This window comes from Musa acuminata, chromosome BXJ2-1 (assembly GCF_036884655.1).
Source record: "Musa acuminata AAA Group cultivar baxijiao chromosome BXJ2-1, Cavendish_Baxijiao_AAA, whole genome shotgun sequence".
Taxonomy (NCBI): domain Eukaryota; kingdom Viridiplantae; phylum Streptophyta; class Magnoliopsida; order Zingiberales; family Musaceae; genus Musa; species Musa acuminata.
Window position 1 is genome coordinate 12,333,153 of NC_088338.1, and position 21,529 is coordinate 12,354,681.

The window sequence follows — 21,529 nt, forward strand, 5'->3', positions numbered from 1 at the left end:
TTTGCAATAGCGTGCAACTAAGAAGCTTCAGGCAGAATGCTCTCAAGATGGCTTCCCAGCTTAGCTTAGGTTAGCTTTAGCTTGACCAGTATCACTATAAAGTCGGATCATGTTGAAGCTATAATGATTTATAGCAAATCTAAATCCCTTCCAATGGTATGTGAGAAATGTTTGTGACGACATACTTTAGATGACAGGGATTTTAAATGTACTATATTTTAAACATGTATACGGGAAAGATAGATAGATAGATAATTTTATAGTCCACGACTCGAGGAGAATTCTATATTTTTGGGAACACATATCAATTTGTCTAAGTTATAATTTATCATTTATCTTATAAATTATGAAGGAAGGAAACATCATAAAATTGTTTCCATGATTAATGATTACAGGAATATTGTTTCTTGATTTATCATTTTATCCTCATGGAAATAGATTATAAATTTACATATATTATGTATGACATATGTGTTATTCTTTTGTATCGTTTTCCAAACGACTTGTCACCAAATAAGGTTCAAATCATATTTCAAGAAAACTAAAAACTAAGCTTTGGTCAATTCTGCCTAACAAGTAAAGTCTCACCTTTTTTTTTTTGTTGTTGCATAGTAATAGTATCTTCTTTTCTTTGAAAAAACAATCATAATTTTATATTTAGATAAAAAAAATTTCATTAGCCTCTCTCCTTTTAAAAGCATACATTTCCTAAGAAAAATTAGTTTGGTAGATTTTTTTTGACCCGTTAAATTTTTTTAGGTCTAAAAAAATGGGTAAGAACTTTTCTGAGGAAAAAATTCTGAAAATTATTTACCTAAGCGGTTCTCACTTCCTAATTTCCTCAGCAAAACATTTTAATTCATTAATGGTTTCACAAACTTACATACGCTTTTGTTGATAGCCATTTATTTCAAACAATTATTTGCAAAAAAACATATATATATATTTTTCTCTATCGAGATATTTTAGTAGTTTACGTATTATTGTACAAGTAATACATATCATGCATCCTTACACAGGAATTGTTCGTCGAAGATGATGGACATAAAACTACATATGATGAAGTGATATATCGTATTGCGACATAGCTAACATCTCTCTTCAAATTTGTATGAACGCCTTTTTGATCTGCTCAACAAGGACGACTTGATGTGCAGAACAGAGAAGAGTAAATCCAATAAAACATTCGATACCAAATCGAGTTAGCTGCTGCAAACATTGTGTGATGATCTCCAAAACACACACACACACACAATGAAATCACCACGAAATAAGTGTCGATGGCTGCAGATTGAGATATGCTATGGTCCTAATTTAATAGGTAAAGAGCCAGAAATGTAGGCAAATATAGAACAAAGGATGCAATGACAACATCGCTTGCACAAAATACCAAATACCACAGAAATTAAACTGTTGATAATGGACAATAAATCAAAGTAATACCGGCAGAGAAACACCTTTCATTCAGATTTAGATTCTGATAGCAAGGGACGCGTCATGCACATACTCATACCCGGTAGTTAATAGCAAATCTCATCTCTGAACTAGAAATATGGACAATATTATATCCTTCCAATAGGATTAATTTATTTCTATTATGGCCTAACTCTCAGCAAGTGCTTTGCACTGGTTACATCCTTTACAATGGAGTTGATTAGATCAACAAAGGCGAGAACAGATACCACAATGACATTCGTTTTTTTATTTTTTACAAAATTGCCTTCATTTAGGAAAATGCTTTTCTGTTTTATTAGAAGACATTTACAATATTTAACATGGTAGATATTGCTGCAAACATTGTCTCAGATTCTGGAAGGTCACAGGCTTTGATATGAATGAATCCATACCACTGGCAAGGCAGTCGGCAGCGCTCTCTGTTATCGCATTTGCGGTCATCTGCAATATGCAAATATGTTAGCTATGAAGGTTCCTTATTTGATCGCTCATTCTGTACATTCTTAAGATGCATATCCAAAAAAATCATGCATGTGCAGCATGTTATAGCTGAAGAACCTGATCAGGTTACTGGCAGCCACATCAAAACAGTCAAATTATGTTTATTGAATGGCATAACTATTCAATAACCACATCAAGAACCTGTTCAGAACAAGGCTCATGATGCAAATAGACAAGGACATTAGGAAGAGGCTAAGCAAAAGCATCATAGAGATTCCAGTTAAACACATAGTCATCTGCTGTCCAACAGGTGTTTTGCCAGTCCCAACCAAGTAATAATTGAAACATATAGCTCGATATGTATACAATAAATACCTTGCATCTTTAATCTTTATTGTTTTATTCAATGACACCAAGCAGTTTACTGGGTACCATGTTGGTCCAGTAGAATACCAAAAATGATAGAGCACAATTAAATACCTTGCCTCTGTCCACTACTGAATGCTCCTAGCCTGTGGAAAGAGCAGAGAGTATATACAGATAGACTGCCAAAGTTTGGACTGCTGTAAAAGCAAAGTCTGAACTTCGACAAAAATATAGAAAAATTGATTTCTATATTAAAAATAATATTATCTCTTTTTTGTTGGGAGTTAGGGTTTTGTTGTTGTATTATTTCTTTCTTCCTCGAAGGACAAGTCTTGATATAATAATAATATTGCTATTTGTGACCTAGGAGACTAGGATTCAAGTCTCAGAAATAGTTTTTGATACTTCCCATACCCATATTTACGGGAGACTCATATGCTTGGCTCTTCCTTCTATCTCTTTTTTCCTCGAAAAGATATCATAATTTATCAAATGCTGATGAATCTTCATATTGTGCATTCTTGAATTTTTGCATAAGATACTTAGTTCACCCATTACACTAAACAGAGTGCTTGCAATGATTAGCTAGACCACAGGATCTAAGGAACAATTGATTATTAATAGAAAAATGAAAAAAAAAGTGACATTAACATTTTGCAATACAAAAAATTGTAGTCTGTTTAAAGATGAGATTAAACTGATAAAAATGACACTTCTATGTCACTATTTGACAAAGTGAGATCAAATATTCAGTTAAAAGCACATATTACTTGAACTAATAAGACTTAATGAGCACATGTGACTTATGTACAAGGATTCCCTTCATTACAATGATGCGTAAAAGTATTCTAATCCTGATTAGTATCACAAAGAACATTCTTACTCAGAAAGCGGGGGTTGAAGTTTCACTGTCCCTTCAGTGCAGCCTGTAACTCCAACAGCCAAGCCTGACATGCCGATATCCAACTGAAGTTTGAATTTCCAAAATGCTTATAATAATTGGATATCTTATATCTGAAGGTCAAAATCACTTGGATATTTTATATCTGTAGGCAAAAATCACTCCTTTCTGCCGTTGCAGTTCTTTGCAAGTTTGTAGTTTTTGATCTACTCTTCCTAAAATTTGTAGTCCTTCCTAGCTTAGGATTCCCACTGCATAGTGCTTTCTCTTTTTGTAAATGCTTTTATGAATGCTGGCTTTTTATCATCAATTCCGCAGCCTCTATTGCTGATTCCTGCCTTCCTCCTGCATATTCTGCCAATGTCTAACTTACAGATGGATGCATCACTTATTTGCTTATTTCTACGCTTATCACTGTCATATACTGACTGAAGGCCAAGTCTAATTTGGCTTTTAAATTTGTCCTTGGTCATTTGATGCATTAAAGCATCACATTAAAAAATAACAGTCAGCACAGTGTGAACCACATGGTACAGTACCCATCAGTATTATTATTATCTTTTTCTTTCAAGTAATACTGGGTGGTACATGTTGGTATACCCAAAAAGTGTATCGGACCGAGATTGCACTGCTAGTATGTGATCATTAATCCTTGGTATCGATCACACTTTATCTCACAAACATACTATTTAGTCAAGCTATTAGTCATCATGCACTTATCGCAAACTCAACTTTGTGCTGATACAGCTCGTGGTTTTATTCTTCCCAAAAATCTCAAGTTCTCAGATTAACTTATCTCAAGGGATAACAGTTTTTATCATAGTCTTCAACAGATGAACTAGTTAACCTTACTCTGGTTGACCACGTGGTAGTTACTTGAGGTTGAGCCAACCTGACCACTCACAGGATAATCATCATCTAAGCTAATCCCGAAGACAGCGAGAAAACAAGGTAAAAGTTTCTTGATATTTTTAATTAAGCTAATCCTGAAGACAGCAAGCAAAAATAAGTTTTTGTCCATGATGATCTACTCTTAACTTCCTGCAAGTCAATAGCACAAGCATGGAATCTGAACACAACTATATGTTTGTTACAAGGGATTCTGACCAATATTCTGAATAACTAAAACCTTTAGAAATATTCCATCACCAGTATGCACTATTATCAGAAATGTTGTGTGCAATAATGTCAACCAAATATAGTGCACTTAGTTATATGTTGAAGTTCAATAACAGTAAAGTAGGAAAAAATCAAGATGTACCGCAATAATAGGAATCCGCTTTCTGCATTGTCCTGCAGCTGGATAATATGGTGACAGATCTGACCTAGGTGTAGCATGTTCATCTCTGATAACTACAGAAGCATCCCAGCAGCCATGCTCCTCAAAAGAGCGAATTAATCTAGTTGCTTGCAGCCCATCCATTACTGGCATGTATACATCCTGTACAACATCACACAATGGATTTAGACAATTAATAAGATCAACAAAGACTAACATTGCCACAATTTATAATATGCATCAAGATCAAATTAACTAGCAATTCGGTTCATGACACAATCTAAATTTACACTATAATCTTTTCTGAAACCAGGAAAAGATAATGAATCACTCCATTCCCTGAGTCTTGCTCTCAAATCTTTTCTTTTTGGTAATTCCTATAATTGGTTGTTCAACCTAATTTTCCCTTTTATAAAACCACGTTATCTGACATTTTCAAATTTCTGACATCTCTTTCTGACAAGGATGAATTGGATGACCATAGTCCAATTCTTAGCAAGGTCATGTATTATTAGCCTCCTGTCCTTTTTCTTTATAGTTGCAGTACACTTTTGGTGCTATGACACTAAAATAAAATTGTTCAACTTGCAAGCGGAACCAACAGCAAATGGAGTTGTCCAAAGCATTTAAGGATCAGGTCTCATTAGCTTTTTAGCTCATCTATGCATGAGAAAGTCACAGATCCATAAAGAAAAGCTTCTTATCTCCACCTTTAGGCAACTCATGTGCATAGCATTTAAGATGATTTTTCCTTGTTGCACAAACTTAACAACAAACTAAAATTAAGAATTCCTGTGAGCCAACTAGATTTTAGGCTCCAGGGAAATCCTTATTTTGCCAACTTCTTCTTGCAGACAGCTGTGATATTATGTTAAATAAAACGAATGCAATATAAATAAAACCATGCTAAACAGTAATACGATTATTAACACAAATGGGCAAAACATTTTGATTGTTTACAGACACCAAGTTGATCATAGCTATCTATACCTTCAGTTGTCTGAATGGAAGCAAAAAAGCAATCAAAGACATCAATAGTATGCTATTAACCATAAAATTCTGATGGTCTTCTTTCCAATGTTCACAGAATATAAGTTCTCTAAAAATCCTTCAAATAATTTTCAGTTCTCAACTCATCGATGGATTTAAAGAGACAGATGTTCAGAATATTACCATTAAAATAAGATCATAGTGGAAATGCTGAAGTGCACGAATTGCTTCTAGTCCATTATTCACGACATCTATTTTATGGCCTAACTGCTTCATCATTGTCTGCGCCACCATTACATTGATCTTATTGTCCTCTACAAGAAGAATTTTGGGTGACCTGCTATTTGGTAAGCACTGGGCATTTCCATTTTCTTTGTCATGCCCTTGGCTTTGACATGTAGGATGGCACTTGTCACTGATAGCCATATTATCTCCATCAGCTGACATCATTCTCTCACATTCTGATTGATCGATCTTTTTTATTCTACAGTGATCCATATTGGAATTATCAAATTTGTGTACAGTAAATCCTTGTTTAGCATCTGTACATTCTTCATCTCTTTTGTTCGCATTGCCAAAACCATAAACCTTAATATCACAATTTTGCTCTGCAGGACCTTCAGCTTCAGCCATTGAACATCTTGCATCAGAGTTTGCAGAAACACCAGGTGGAGATGCACTCTTCTTTGACTCGTAGTTGCTAGAAAATAAATCAGATTCCTCTGACAATTGATTTGAAGTGCCTAAGGCACCATAATTGCAACTCCTGTACAATTTTGTCTTGCGAACCACAGAATCAATTAACTTCCGTGGCTTAAATAGAAATGATCCAACAATTTCATCTTTGGTAGAAACAGCTACAGCTTCACCATCAGAAATGTCCATTTCATCAGCACTACCAGAGTCCTGCTTCAACAAAACCTTAAAAGGCAAGATAAATGTGAATGTTGATCCGTGATTCTCCTGGCTTGTTACTGTAAGGTTACCTCCCATTAGTCCCACCTATTTAAGAAGAATTTTACAGGATGAGTGCATGAATAATCCACTGAACATAACACTAGAAAAGAAGTTTCAGATGACAAATTTTAAAGCAAAACATATTTCACTACAGAGTACAGGGTCTATGCAATAAATATAACCACATAAAACATATATCAAGGACTCGCATTCCACTTCAAATGTGGATTTTCATGTATACAACTCAAACATTGTATCATCTCTTTTTTTTTATCTCAAGTCAACTTGTTGAACATGGAATTCATGCTTCACAGAAGTTTCATATCATCAAAGGGAAAGGAACTGGTATTGGGTGGATCACCCAATCTGCACAGGTATCAGCTAACATATAATTCAATCTACTGTGGCTAATATATCCTTCAGAAATGGATATAAGCTAAAAGTAAAAAAAATATGGAACAACCTAATATTCATACATGTAAATGGTTCCCAGATGTATTCCATACACAAACAGCTTGAAAGTCTTTGTCTGATGGTTCCCAAGAATGAGAAATTACACTCTAAATCCACACAGACAAGAAAGCATACTTTTTTCACTATATTAATCAGCAGCAGTGAAGGCTTCATGGTACCAGTTGGGCCTGAGGTGTCAGCCACAGGCTTTCCAGGAAAACTTCCAGGAAGCATGAATCTGTATACTTCAGAATCATTTAATAATTCGTTGTTGAGCATTTCTTCTACAGATAAAAAATTAAGGGAAATAAATGAGCAAGGAAAGGAGGCTATTGCTTAATATCCGGAAGAAAACTAAAAACACTTTCTTAGAAACAAATTAAAAAAATTGTCTGCTTTTGTTTTGACTAATGATTGTCCTCGATCATAAGAACAAATCTATGTGGCTAACCCCAAACAGTTGTGATACCATGGATTGTTGTTGTTGTTTCACCCTCCTGAATCTATTTCCAGAGAATTTCTTTTGGCTGTTTTTGCTTCATTGGAACACATCAGCATGTACTATTCTGGAAGATGATACGCTGGAATGCCACTAGTGATTGTCAAAGTCTCAGTTTAGAATTCAACACATTACGCAAAATCATTGTTGCCAGTTTTAAGAGAATCATTTTGATCAGGACAGCCATGACTCAAATGCTAGGAAAAATTACATTAGATAAATTCATTCTTTTAGCTAAATTATCAATCTACCTTAAAATTTATCTCACATTTCCAGAATGCAAACCACTGAGCAACATGAACATTTTTGTTTCTGACTGAAACCATATATTACCTAATCATCATTATGTGAAATTTCAACTTTCAAGAATTCTGCAAGATCTATAATCCTGAATCATTGTAATTGATCAAGAGAAAACAAATGCTGTCAAGAGTAGTGCCATTTTGATTAAGGGAGATGAATCAGTGCTGCAGACTCTGGTCCTAAATGTATAAGCAATTACTGCTTTATTTATCACATCTCACATAAAATAATCTAAGGCGTCTCTGTTGAGACATTTAAGTTGGTTAGTGCGTTTGTTGTACAAATGATAGGTCTCAGGTTTGAGTCCATGTGTGAGCTTTATATACGCAATTTAATGTAATGAAAACATCTTCTAATTTTTTATAAAAAATAATCTAAGGCAAAATTTCACATAAATGAAAATGTTGTTACTCAAAAATGTTGATTGATAATGCATAAGCATAAAAGCACAAGGAGACTTGAACAAAAATAGTTTTAAATTTTAAATAACATATAAATCGTGATCAATTCTTCAACACCTTGAGACAACACAGGGATGCGCATATTTGAAGTATTATCATGCTTTTCCTCATGGAACGTATAACTTAAGACGATGAATCATAATGATTATGAGGACCAGAAAAATCTACCACATCTTACCAATTGTTTGCAGATTGCAAGGCCAAGACCTGTTCCACCATATTTTCGTGCATGATCAGCACTCGCTTGCATATACTTTCTGAATAATGACGGTAATGCCTTCTCTGTTAAAAAGAAATTCAGGCAGGTAGTCATGATCAATAAGAACCAAAAAACCAAGGAGAAAGGATTAGAGTGTCATTTGCTTAAAAACAGAAAGAAGTTGACAAGAAAACACTGAAAGATGAATTTCATGCATAGTGATTTTCTGCAAGAGTTGAAGAACTGAGAACCACCTGGTATTCCTATTCCAGTGTCATATACATCGCATCGTAGCCAAACAATATTTTCATGCTGTGAATGGTTATCTTGTTCATCGTCTATCAGTGATGCCCTCTGAAGTATGATACCATTTTCATCAATATTTTCTTGGGATGAAGGACAATGTGAAGTTTCTCTATCATTACAACTTTGTCTTTCTGACGAACTATCTGCCGATTGTCTTGTTAATGGAGAAACAGAAGCACCAGATCTAACCTTCAGCTGTTCTTCTCGAAATCCAGGATACTTTTCAGATACCACATCAAGATTTATCCCAACTTTTCCTTCATGTGTAAACTTGATTGCATTGCTGCAAAATTAGTTTTGCATGCATATTCATGTTGTTTGTTAGTTTTCAAAAGAACAACATCCAATCGATAAGTAAAAGAATAACCATAACTGCTACCAATATTTATAATGAATGGCAACAGTAACTGCAAGTAGCACCAATGGGTGATATGCCAAGGAAACTAATCAATAATTCAAGTGTGTGAAGATAAGGCAAGTCAACTCAAAATAGAGCTACAAGTAAAGGACACAGTGGACCAAGAATAATCTGAAAAGCTGCACTAAATTGGGATAAATGCCAAAAAGAATCCATGCAAGCCTTAAACCAGGATCTACCAATGTAGAAAAAATAACTTATTTCTTTGCTGAAAAACAAAAACAAATACAGGAGTATTTGTTAACTGGTCCTTGAGCCCTTCACATTTGTTCCATGAAGAGTTTTCTTCAGTCTACTATATTTGTCATTAATTTTCCCAAGTTTTATCAAATCTTAATTTCTTTAGTTCCTCATACCATATCTTTAATTTCTTATCAGTGTATCCTTTCAATGGTTTTCTTTAGCTTGATCCTTATCTGTATTTCAGGTAGTGCTTTTTGTCTTAAAATCCTTCGTATAATATCTTTAAGCTGTACTAAGTTAAGCTTTTGTGGTGTTTGCAACTATCCCATTTTGGATGGATTAAAATCTCTGTTTATTTTTAATAATCTAAGCCTATGAAACTTGACAGATGTGGTAAATTGCTTTTCTTCTCATTCAAAAGTTCCTGTTGGAATTTATATCCAAAATACTTCAATAGATAATTAGAAATTATATTGTAGTGTGAATCATAAAAATGGTTGAACAATAAGAGAAGTATTCTAAAATTTTTGGTGGTTTCAAACTTTCAATAATGATTCTTGCACTTCATAAGTAGAGGTGACTATTGATTAATATTGAATGATTCTCGAAAACCAAGATCTAGCTTTCAACATCATAGACATGCCAATGAGTTTTATGTAATAAGTATATCCATGAGCAAAGGGTGAAAGCCTAATAAGTAATAAAATGTATCCTTGGAAAACAAATCATTGAAATATCATGCATCAATGTGCTATTCAAATTGCATAATAAATTATCTCTTATAGGCAATTAGGCATATCCTGAAGATAATTCCTGTTTCAAATTGTTTGTTGAATTTTAAAGCAAGACTTGTAACTGGGTTAAGTAAAAAAGGAAAACAAACAAAAGAATTCATGCTTTGTTAAGTTCTTACCTAATCAAGTTGGTCAGTATTTGCCGAATCCTTAGCACATCGCCAATAACCTAAAGATCATCAAAATAATTTAATCAAAATATTGCTATATAGTGCACCAAAGCAACTCTAAAGAGGCTGGAGTTACACATTGTACAGCACAGCACAACAGATAATAACCAGTTGAAGTTAACATTCAGAATGCATGAACCTTTCAGATGTTGACTTACGACTAATAGTCAAATATAGGTAAAATAATCAAGCTTATTTTAAACAATTCAAACTTGTCTGCCCAATTTACTATAACGCCAAGTTCCTCAAAATAAATATTTATATGGTCAGAAACAATAGTGGTCTGCCCAACCAACTTATTTTAGTATCAACAGATTCTTTTTGGAATATATCCTTATATGGTCAGAGGTAACACCACTCTTCTGTCCAGCACACTTGCTTCTAACTGAATTTGCGACTGAAGTACTGTTATGACTATCACTCTTTAAAATTTTCGTCTGTACAAGAGCTTTCAAAGAGTAGTTGTTGTTGTAAGTTGTAAATGTGTGACTTATTTCTTGGTTTTATTGCATACCAAACAACTAAAATGACAATACAAATTGATCAACATTGTCCATATATACTGATTAAACAATTTAAACCCTTGCCTCAACAGGAACTTCATCTCCTACATGCCCTTCCAATGTCAAATTCTTCTTCAAAGATGCAGCAGCAGTCTGGAGGACATGCCTAACTACCTCTCTTGGCCTAAATTTGGTAGCCTCCAGCTTCATAGCTCCTGAAGGAAACATGTGATAACTTTCTCAAAATATAAAAAAGAAAAAAAGTGAGGGCAAAAAAACAATTTGAAGCAATTCTTCTGACATTTCTAAGTTGGCCAAATATGCTCCTCAGAACCTCTACAAATTCTAATATTCAGTAATGGCAGTCTTTGCTAAGGGCTGTGCTATACATGAGTCCCTGCCAATATGGGGTCTATTAAATATCAGTATATGCAATCTTACAGTTCCAAGCAATGAGGCTATTTCAGTGAATCAAACCCTTAACACCAATAAAGCAAAGGAACAACCTAAGTATAGTGTCATTACTTGCCCTCTAAACAGCAATCTTCATTCCAATCTCAACATGAAGAGAGTTCTGAAAGGTAAAAGTTGAATTTTTTTCATTGATACCAAATTCATTTAGGTAGAATTTGAGATATCTTTTCTGCCCAGAATATATTTAACTCAAACTGGTCCGTGTAGGCAATGATTGTACGGAGGTGCTTTTATCCAGTAAAGAACATGATGGATTCTTGAAATAAGCTGTTATCAGTTTACAGCATTATTCACCAAAAGAGAAATTTACTTCTTTGTGGGTCTATCATTTGTTTAGCACCCTTAGAAAAGTTGTCATATCTTCCTAATCTCACTTGCCAACAGTTTTGGCTTTGTCATAAGTTCTATTACTTTTACACTTTCTAACAGAGAGGATTAATCTGGGAATATAAATATTTCATAGTTACACCTTCGTTGCATAAAATCTATGATCAAAAGGTAAATGTTCCAATTATCATAATCAAGGTTCGCCGTGTCGTACCGTACCAGCGTTTCGACCTGGGCTCGGTATGGTACGGTACCAGTGTACCGGACGGTACATCAGGGCATACCGAGCGGTACACCCTGGTGTACCGAACAATTTTATATATTTTTATACTGTAGTAGTGCTATAGTATAATACTGTAGCACTGCTACAGTGCTATAGTAAAAAATGTAGCGGTACCAGGAGGTCCGCATACCGGTAACTTTAGCAGTGCTACAGTAAAAAAATATTGTAGCACTATAGCGGTATCGGGCGGTCCGCGTACCGATACTTGTCAGACCGGTATGTACCGCCCGATACGGGCGGTACACTTCGGTACGGCATACCTTGATCATAATTAACCTTCTAGGTTTCTTGGCAAGTCCCTATCCAACTATGTTGAAGTGCCTAGAAATTAGGCCTTTACAGTAGCTACCTAGCTTCCTAATGCATTGCTAGACCACTCCGTTGTCCTATCTGCATATCCACTTGGCACATTAAAACTTGACACCAGCTTTTAGGAAAATGTTCTGGATCAAAATGTCATACAAAGTTTAATTTGAAGTGAATTAATGCATATAAACGAACTTTCACTCATTTATGACGGTAGTTGACAAGTTCCTATCTCTGATTAGCTGTCTCTTCAGAAACATGGTCTTAAGCAAGAATTTCAAGTTTGTCAGTTGGCTCCATGCAAGTGACATACTGACATAGGATGGCACAAGCTAAGCACACAACAGTGTGTTGGCAACTCCTTTGGCATGGAGGTTTGCACCAGTAGTGTGCATGCATCACTAGCACAATTGGTTAATGTTTTTAAGCTCTTTTAGTTCCCATAAATAAATATTTTCAGCACATCAAAATGTTACATAAGAATATAAATTATGGACATCTGAGCATTAATCAATAGTAGGCACTAGAAAATATAATTATCGTCCTACATTCTATAAGCACAAGTTCCATAGAAAACCAATAAGTTCAAAAGCACACCTGATTCAACCTTGGATAGGTCAAGTATGTCATTTATTAATTGCAAAACCAGATCTCCAGAGGATAACATGACATCCAGCAGGTGTCTTTGTTCTTTATCCAATTTTGTTGTTGAAAGGATCTCAGCCATACTTACAACACCAGTAAGAGGAGATCTGATCTCGTGTGACATGGTGGCCAGCATTTGTTTGGCACGCATTGTTTCCTCTGAGAGATAAAAAACAAGTGGTTTCTATAAGACTCCAAGGAACATTATAAAATGAAGTCACAAGGTGCATATACGAGTAGATTAAAGTAACCTGTAATGTGAATTGTTCTATTAAGTTCTGTCTCTTTTGCTTTTTGAACAGCCATCTCCTCCCGCAACTTTACCATTTTCTCCCTTTTCGCCACCTGTATATAAGAAAATCAATAGCCTTCATAATTTGATAAGTTAAGATTAGCATAAAGATTGGAAGGGAAAAAATAATAGTATTTTTGGAGTCTGGACAACTAATAATCTTTTCAAAACATGTTATGCTTAATTCCATATAACATGTGGCTATTGAAGAATGTGTGATGAAAGTACCAAAATTCCTTTGGCATTAAAATCCAGTTTTAACTCAGATGCACACACAATCAGAGGTATGTTAACGTTGAAGCTAAATCTTATACCTTTTTAAGACATTTAAATCCCACAAGCTAGGAAATATAAACTGTTTAATCATGGCCGTACAAGATGATATGCTCAAGTAACATACGTATCCAACTTCCATAGTGCAATATCACAATTAATACAGGCAGAAAACTATCTTCCCAAAGTTGTATCTGATAATGAAAGAAAGAAGCATCATTTGGGAGAGGAAAAACTAGAGTAGTGATGGAAAACCACACTTAGATTGTAATATGTTGCATAAGAAATTATATGGAAAAAAAATTTGATTAGAATCCAATGCACATTTTGGGCTAGCCTTCTCGACTTAAATAACCTGAATCTATGGGTTTGAGCGATTGTTTGACACAAGTTTGGTAGCGACCACATTTATTGCACTTATTAGGTTCAGATATTAAATTCTCGGCTTACAAGTTTAAAACCAAATGAACATGATCCAAAAAGGGTACCTTCCCTCGGAAAGGCATCAATTAGGTCCTACCATCAACCTTGCAGCAATTGCAGCAGCAGAGCACAATTTCTGAAATTGCTAAGTTTTTCTAAGGTTGCAACACTTCTTCCACCGCTTCTATCATCATAAAACTCCATCTGAACTTACATACGAGATTGTTGGAAGAGCAAAATCTGTTCTCATTTATTTTGTCAAGGAGTTGATAGTTTAACTAGTTTTTCAGGAATTCCATTTTCGTCAGAACGGGAATGCCAGTAATTTTGTATCATGTAGATTAACGTATGGGGTCAGTTAACCAAGGGTCACATATAGAGACTTGCACCAGTTTCATGCAAGCATCGACCAGCAGAGAGCACATGCAATCCTTGGCTCTTGCTAACTTACAGTAATACAGTTGTCTAAGCGCAATCAAACAATATATTGGTTAAATATCTCCAATTATCTGTACAAAGAATGAATGACATGACAGGATAGACATATTTTGATGAATAGAGCACTTATCACTGATTATAAACCATAATAGACATGCTTTGAAATTGTATCAATTACCAATGAAAAGTAATACATCACTTTCATTTAATTTTTCCAAAAGCATATAATTAGGTGTTTTAGTGATATTTTATGTGAAGTTGCAGTGTCTACGAATAGTACTCAGTTTAAGAGTGTAGTACCTGATCAGTTACATCCATTCCCATATAGTTTACACCAATTTTTTCTCCCTCCTTGCTAAAAACGGGTTCCACATAAATAAGGAAAGTTTTTGCACCAAATAATGGAGTATCAAATGTCATCTCTCGCTTAGCAGGCAATCCTCGTTCCAGGACTTCCCTCTTGAAATCCTGTATTTCTTTTACACCATCTCCATCAAAAATCTCCACATCAGTTTTACCTATAATCTCCTGAAAAAATGATTTTCCTTCATAGTAAAGCATAAAATAGTTATAAAAAAATGATTAAAGCATAGTTAAATTTTAAACAAATTATAGCTAGGAACTCAACATCTTGTGGAGTATGGCTAACTTTCTCAGACTCTGTTTGTTCAATTACTTCTTCAAAAGGTTCATTTGGTCAAGCAAAATTGTGTGTCCAAAAGAGAAGCTCAAATTTTACTGCAGTAAAAAAGGATAACACATGACTGGAGAAAAGTAATTAAAATGTTCATTTATACTACACACAGCTACAACCAAAGTGGTCTGGAGTTGGAGTGTGCAAATGGAATGAACACTGAATAACAATAACCAATTAATTGCCTCCAACCTTCAGCAAGTTCAATGAGGCGAAAGAAGTACCAACAAGTTCAATGAGGCGAAAGAAGTACCAACAAAATAGCAAGTTCAATGTATACAAGATTCTGTCATTTAAGTTGTAGGTCCTCTGAGAATCATCATCCAATCTCATAGTGATCTTTGGGATGAAACTTTTTGAATCATAAGGAAAAGAATAATTCCCTGTTATTTAGGTTCACATCATTATGCAAGCTTATTGGGATTATCTTGCTCTTTTCTTCTTGTTGATCTTAATGATGCAATCACACTTACTGATTGCTCAGCACAGTGAAAACTCAAAATTATCCATTGTATCATATATGATATGTTTCTCATTACACAATGATAAATGTTCCCTCAAATTGAAATTTAATTTCTCCTCCACTGTTTTTTGTGACCTCATGGAAGAATAGTCTTCCTATTTGAAGATACCTAATATTTGATTAGCAAACACTCGATTGATTTGGATAAAAAACTCCTAGGAAATTAAGTAAAAAATTCATTTTCATTGAAAGCAAATAATAGAAAGCAAATATTGGTAGCATATAAATTGTTGCTACTCCACTGACAGCTTGTAGTCACCGTTTCATTAGCCCAAAAGCATGATACAATAAAAAGAAATCATTTACAATCTATTAGAAAAAAAGAAAATGCTGTAATTACAGGAAATGAAATTACCTCCCCTTCAAGACTTGGAAAATGGTTGTAGATGAAACGGTATCGCAGCTCCTTGTCCTGAAATTAACTGACAGTTACAAATTACTTGCAAGAATTATCAAAAGAAACAATGTTATGACATTTAGAAAGCAAGACTACACTATCAGCAACATTGACACAGTTCTATCATGAAACACTTTGTGTTGACTGTATCATTATCAATGGTAAGAGAATAAGCGAGATGAACACTAGACATTTTAGCAAATGACATAATTTAGTATAGATCATGATATCATGACAAATATTCAAACTACCGAAATGCTACAAATTAGAACATGAAACATCTGCCTGAGATATCCAATCAAGAGTATCTTCTTCTTTCCCAATTAACTATAAAACATTGAATATATCTAGCAATCATGATTACATGGCTTACCAACAATGTGATTGACAGGATCCTGCTCATACATAAGCTTAAATTATATGCACATAACACAATAAACAACTCTGTTCCCATGTGTCTATAAAATTACAAGCTGTTCTGTTAACCCCATCCAAACTGGCCATTAAAATTGAAACAGATTGTAAGCTAAGAATTTAGCAAGATGAGAGAGGTGTCAAGTAAAAAGTTTTGAACATGAACAATAGGTCAAAAAACTAATTCAAGGAGACGATCCAAAAAACTAATTCAAGGAGATGATCTGCAATATTTTGGCAACAAAATATTGTACAAACTTCTATTATAAATTAAAAAAAAAAATGAAAAGCTGGTGAGGAAAGAGATCTTGGGGTGACTAAAAAGGTTTCAGAAGGCCATATGTGAATTAACGTATCAAGAAGTGCAAAAACAAGGTGATGAAGGTGACTTGGTAGAAGTGCATCAAATGGCCTTGATTCAGCTTTTGAAATATGACCCACCGACCTCAAGAATAGTAACAGTGTGAAATACAATATTAAGTTTAGCCAAGTAGCATAGAATGCAAAAAAATCAAGAGTCAAGAGCTAGAGATGAAGTACATACAAGATTGGCAAAAAAATTTGGGTAATACAGTTCAACCTAAAACATAGGATGAGCAGAAGCCAAAAAAATGAGCCATCAGCAATTCTATAAATTAATCATGCTATATGGAGATACTAAACACAGCGTGTATAATTTAAGAACAATGAGTCAACTAAAAGAAGCTAGTCCATAAACTAAGATCCAGTTGCAACTCCAATGTCTCATTGCATGATTGGTGCATTGTTAGAACTGTGGAGGTGTTTAACAAGCAGAAGAAGTATTCATTTTTTACCAGACATTATCCTGTCTATTACCACAGCCACACAACAAAGTTTGGAGTGATATTCAAATTAATGGTACTTGAAAATTCATCTAGCTCCATGATCCTAAACAATATGCTGCCCACCAACCGTCTCCCTTAACTTTTACCATCTGCAAGGGTGGAATCCAACAAAAAAAAGTATAAATTAAGCTAAGATTGATTTTGCATTGGCACCCCTTTAAACTCCCACAATTGTGTCTATATCCCCTGTGCTCTGATGTTTGTAGCATGTCCTCATTTTTTTTATATTTGGTTTTCGTTTATAAGCATATGCACTTTTGAAGTCATTCCTGAAATTTGATAAATAGAAACATCATGATGTATAAACAATCCAATAAGTGTGTATGCATAGACATGTATTTGAAGTGGTGTGTTGAGGAATATGTGTTTTACAGGGATAACACAAAGAAAAGGAACTTTTGGGAGCATATATGCCAGATTTTTTGAATCACCACCAGCAGTAAATTCAAAAGAATTAATAAGTTTGTTGGTGTTCCATCAAAAAACAACTTGTTATTTTTACTGGACTCAGATTTGTTTGCTTGATATAACAAAATTTTCAGTACACGACGGATTGAGGGAACTATGTCGATATCAAACCAAGGATCTTATGTCGTCAGATTTTTCTAATTTCTTGCCTAAGACAATAAACCGACACCGTAAACCTTTAAGATCATATCAAAAAAGAGATAACAGCAAATACCAGAAAAGTTGTGATCCAATTTGCAAGCATGAAAGTTATACCTCAACTCTGACAAACAGATAAATCGTAACAGGAACTAAGATATCACTTGGAGAGTAATCTGGCATAAGTGCAAAAATTACCTGATGACCAATAACAACAGGTGCAGTCTGAAGAATAAAGTGTAAGAAATTATCAGCTCTTTTTAATATCTGAGACAACTCCTCGACCGGTGAAGATTTTGTTTCAAGATTCTTGATAGTTTCCTGCAACTTTTGCATGAGAGTCTGCTCCCTATGGATGCTTGCCTCGAGCATTTTGTCAAGTTGAATGGCACGTTCCTTCCAGTAAATAACAGTACCATACTCTGCATCAATGTCAAGCTTTTTGTTATAAGCAAGAACATCATTCCTTCTCTTTGGAACCCTTCCCCATATGTCGCATACTTCATCTAAAACAGAAAGCTGACGTCTAGAACCAGTATATCTTTCTTCCTCAAATTGATGCTCCTCGAGGATCTCTTGTTTCTTGAGTTCAACTTCCTGCCTTTGTTTGTTTAAAATGTCGAGCTCCTCATTGATAAGACGAGCAGTATTTACATGCTTATATTGCCAGTGTTTTACAAGGTATGCCAGCTGGGAGGATCCTTTCTCACTATAATTTGTCAGTTCCAAGAGGCGCTTAAAATCCACCACAGAAGGATCTTCCTTGATGGTAACATCCTTCAGCATATCTCTTCCCATCCCAGGATTCTCAATGTTAAACTGCTTTCTAGCTTCATTTCCAATATCAACAGGCCACATGGAAGACAATACTTCAGCATCTGCATCTTCAATCATCTCGCCCCCCATATTGTATTCAGTACAACGATAACAAGAATGCTACATCAGATTTTTCGCATCTAAAGTGCAGCTTGGAACAATCAGCAGCTCTGAGCCTCATCCCATTATCATATCATAGAATAAAGTAACAACTACTTTGATTGTTCAAGAGGTGGACTTTCTTCTTGGCACACTTCCAAGTGCAATCTGGTGCCATACAATGAGCAGGAAGACAGAGCAGTAACCTAAATCAAGACAAATATTAGGATGTTATGACATATTAATCAGTCATGGGAAGAAATGACAAGCATTAAGCGATGGTGGCATATTAAGAAATTGGATGTTCCTATTGATACAAGACTTCAATTGTACATGAGGACGAACGTTGTTGCTGGGTCCCTTGACGGTCTCTAAAAGAACATCCGATTACTACAGTACCAAACAGAGCTGGCACAGAAAAGCTACACAAATTAGGATCACAGAGATTTACGTCACCGAGGAACATATTATGCATGCAAAACAAGAAACTCAGCGGGATAGCACTGAATGTTGATGGACAAACAACCGAGAAAAATCCAAGGAACACGGGTTTCAAGAACAATAAATTCACAATCCATCAGGCGATTTCTTGACGGGCTACCCACAAGACCAAAGCTTTTCAACGCGACGACAACAGGAAACGGGAATGCATGAGGAAGTCCAATCAAGAACCACCTTTTCCTTTTCTAGGCCCCTAAACATGAAGATCAAGACCGATCGAAAGCAAGCAAAAGAGAAAACCAGAATCGAAGCGAAGAGAACACCGTGGGGTTGATGGGTTCTCGAGACCGGAAAGATGGCTGCTCCTTTATGTTGTTTCTCCCCTTTCTTTCTTGCGAAGGCTTGGGGTCTTGGCGAGGGGGGGCGGGGGGTGGTGGAGGGAGGGGAACGAGGAGGGATCTGAGAAGTGGGGGCGGGAGGAGGAGGAGGAGGAGGAGGAGGCAAGCATGTGAGGGAACTAATAAAAAAACCGGGAGGTAAAACGGGTTTGAGGAGGACCAAAGAACGCGGCCATGTGAGGTGATGGAAGGGGTGGGGGGAGAGGGCCGCGGTGTTGGAGCTCCCGATCAGCTGCTATAGATTAATCCTCTCGGTCGTTTATCTCACGGAGTACAACCACACGAAAGAACAAGGAAGGGAGAGAGGCGAGAGAGAGAGAGAGAGAGAGAGAGAGAGAGAGAGAGAGGGGAGCTTTTACTTGAAAGCGACGGGCGCACGGTCGGCATTCTGGGAGGCGAGTGCGCCGCTGCGATCTCCGTCGCTGTCGATGATGGTATGTATGTTGTATCCAAAAGGATCCGAACCCGCAAGAGATTATGATTCTTTAGCATTTTTTTTACTTATTTTATATATATATATATATATATATATATATATATATATATATATATATATATATATATATATATATCCTAAAGCTTAGCCTTACCATTTCTAAGTTTATATCCTTTTAAAAATAAAAAATAAAATAAAATGGTTAATATTTGACACTCTTATATATATATATATATATATAATGTAATTTTTATATATTTTAATTATGCCAAAAGGATCTTATTGTGTGTGCTACCTGTATTAGTCTTGTAAGAACCTTATGTGTTTGGATCAACTATATATATATAAAAAAAAGAAATTGAATTTAAGATCCTCCATCTAGATAAAGTTTAAAGATGGGAGATCAACATTGTTTGGGATTTTTGTCTGAATTTGTAAATCAAAGACAACTTTATTTTAAAAGGTATGTCCTAATCAGATCAACATTGGGTTGACAATTAATGTTAACATTAACAAATATAAATCACTGTAGTCTGTTGTTGCCTGATTAGTACTATAGTGAAAATTATGTTTTAACTAACTGATATCAATACTCTTAAAAAAGCTGACATATGATGATAATATAAAGAGTATTTTTAAATTATTTTTATTTTTAATGATTACATTTGATGGAAGATGTATCAAAAATCAATTCTCTATTTCTGTCTATTTAGAAAGATAAAATTATATAATCATCTTCTAGATAGAATGGCTTTTTAATCTTATGGTGAATACAACTTGGAGGAGGCTGATTCAGGGCAGTGCATGACTGACAAGCTGATCTGCCTGCCACCACCCACTTTGATATATAGGTCAATACATTCTGATGAACACACATTGGCTGTGTGTTTAATGCTCTACTCCTCACTACTACTACTACTACTACTACAAAGCCATTCAACTATCAGTCATTGCCACCATGTTGTTGTCCACCCATTTATAATAATACTCCAATGAAGAAACTAGAGAACACATGCCACAATATCATAGAATATTAATTTGCATCATTTCATCAAACAATAGGGTTGTGCAGAGCAGTAGCTTTTAATAGGTGATCATAGGAGCATCAAAGATAGATAGATAGTTGTGTATGAGAAGGATTAGCTGAAGAATCTGATAGATCACCAACACTTTAATTGATCCAATCAATGTGAGCTCCTCTGAGCCCCACCAATCTTCCATGAAATGGAGTGCCCTCAAATCACACTGGCTGGCTGTTGCATGCATTTTAATATACTCCCAAGTCTTTACACTTGAGTGCAAGTAGGTTCCAGCACATTTAGAGTTGCCTCAGCTGCCCCTCTGTGGAGCCACAAGGTTTAAATATTGGGTTGGAATGCTTAGTTTATGTGAGACAACCTAATTGGTGTTTAATATAAGGTTCAAGCCAACCTTGCATCTTCATGAACACATCATGTTGCCATGAGAACACCATGTTGTAGTTATTGGCCACTATGTGCTGAAGTTGTAAATACAAAATGAAGCTGGATTCTATCTTTGTCAAGGTTACTGTTCTGCGAACCTGAGGCCATGGCGGTGTAGTCAATATGGCTTGGTCCGACTAGTGATGTCCAGGATCATCTTAGGAACGAAGGTTTCGCCTGATCGGGTCGACCTCAGTTTTGGTAGGGATGCGTCTCTTCCGTGAGCCCGTCCGCCTT

General features: G+C 35.4%; 1 protein-coding gene across 3 annotated transcripts; it reads right to left on the minus strand.

Moving 5' to 3' along the window:
• Positions 1 to 1,540: 1,540 nt before the first annotated feature.
• On the minus strand, positions 1,541 to 19,821 carry LOC103995712 (histidine kinase 5). Of its 3 annotated transcripts, none has more exons than XM_018822638.2 (13): positions 19,753 to 19,821; positions 17,838 to 18,760; positions 15,712 to 15,768; positions 14,440 to 14,667; positions 12,965 to 13,058; positions 12,666 to 12,872; positions 10,763 to 10,893; positions 10,125 to 10,174; positions 8,559 to 8,893; positions 8,284 to 8,387; positions 5,616 to 6,434; positions 4,425 to 4,604; positions 1,541 to 1,896 (listed from the first exon to the last, which is right to left on the minus strand). In XM_018822638.2, the coding sequence occupies exons 2-13, from the start codon at positions 18,543 to 18,545 to the stop codon at positions 1,771 to 1,773; spliced, it is 3,039 nt and encodes a 1,012-aa protein (XP_018678183.1). In that variant the 5' UTR covers positions 18,546 to 18,760; positions 19,753 to 19,821; the 3' UTR covers positions 1,541 to 1,770. The 3 variants fall into 3 exon arrangements, with proteins under 3 accessions (XP_018678183.1, XP_009414655.1, XP_009414664.1); XM_009416380.3 differs by lacking the exon at positions 19,753 to 19,821 and adding an exon at positions 19,319 to 19,670; XM_009416389.3 differs by lacking the exon at positions 19,753 to 19,821 and adding an exon at positions 19,230 to 19,304.
• Positions 19,822 to 21,529: the final 1,708 nt, after the last annotated feature.

Coding starts and splice junctions, on each gene's coding strand:
- LOC103995712 (XM_018822638.2), bottom strand. CDS start 18,545: ATGGGGGGCGAGATGATTGAAGATGCAGATGCTGAAGTATTGTCTTCC. Junction 15,769..17,837: donor CTGTTGTTATTGGTCATCAG/GTAATTTTTGCA, acceptor AGTTAATTTCAG/GACAAGGAGCTGCGATACCG. Junction 14,668..15,711: donor TTCCAAGTCTTGAAGGGGAG/GTAATTTCATTT, acceptor TCATTTTTTCAG/GAGATTATAGGTAAAACTGA.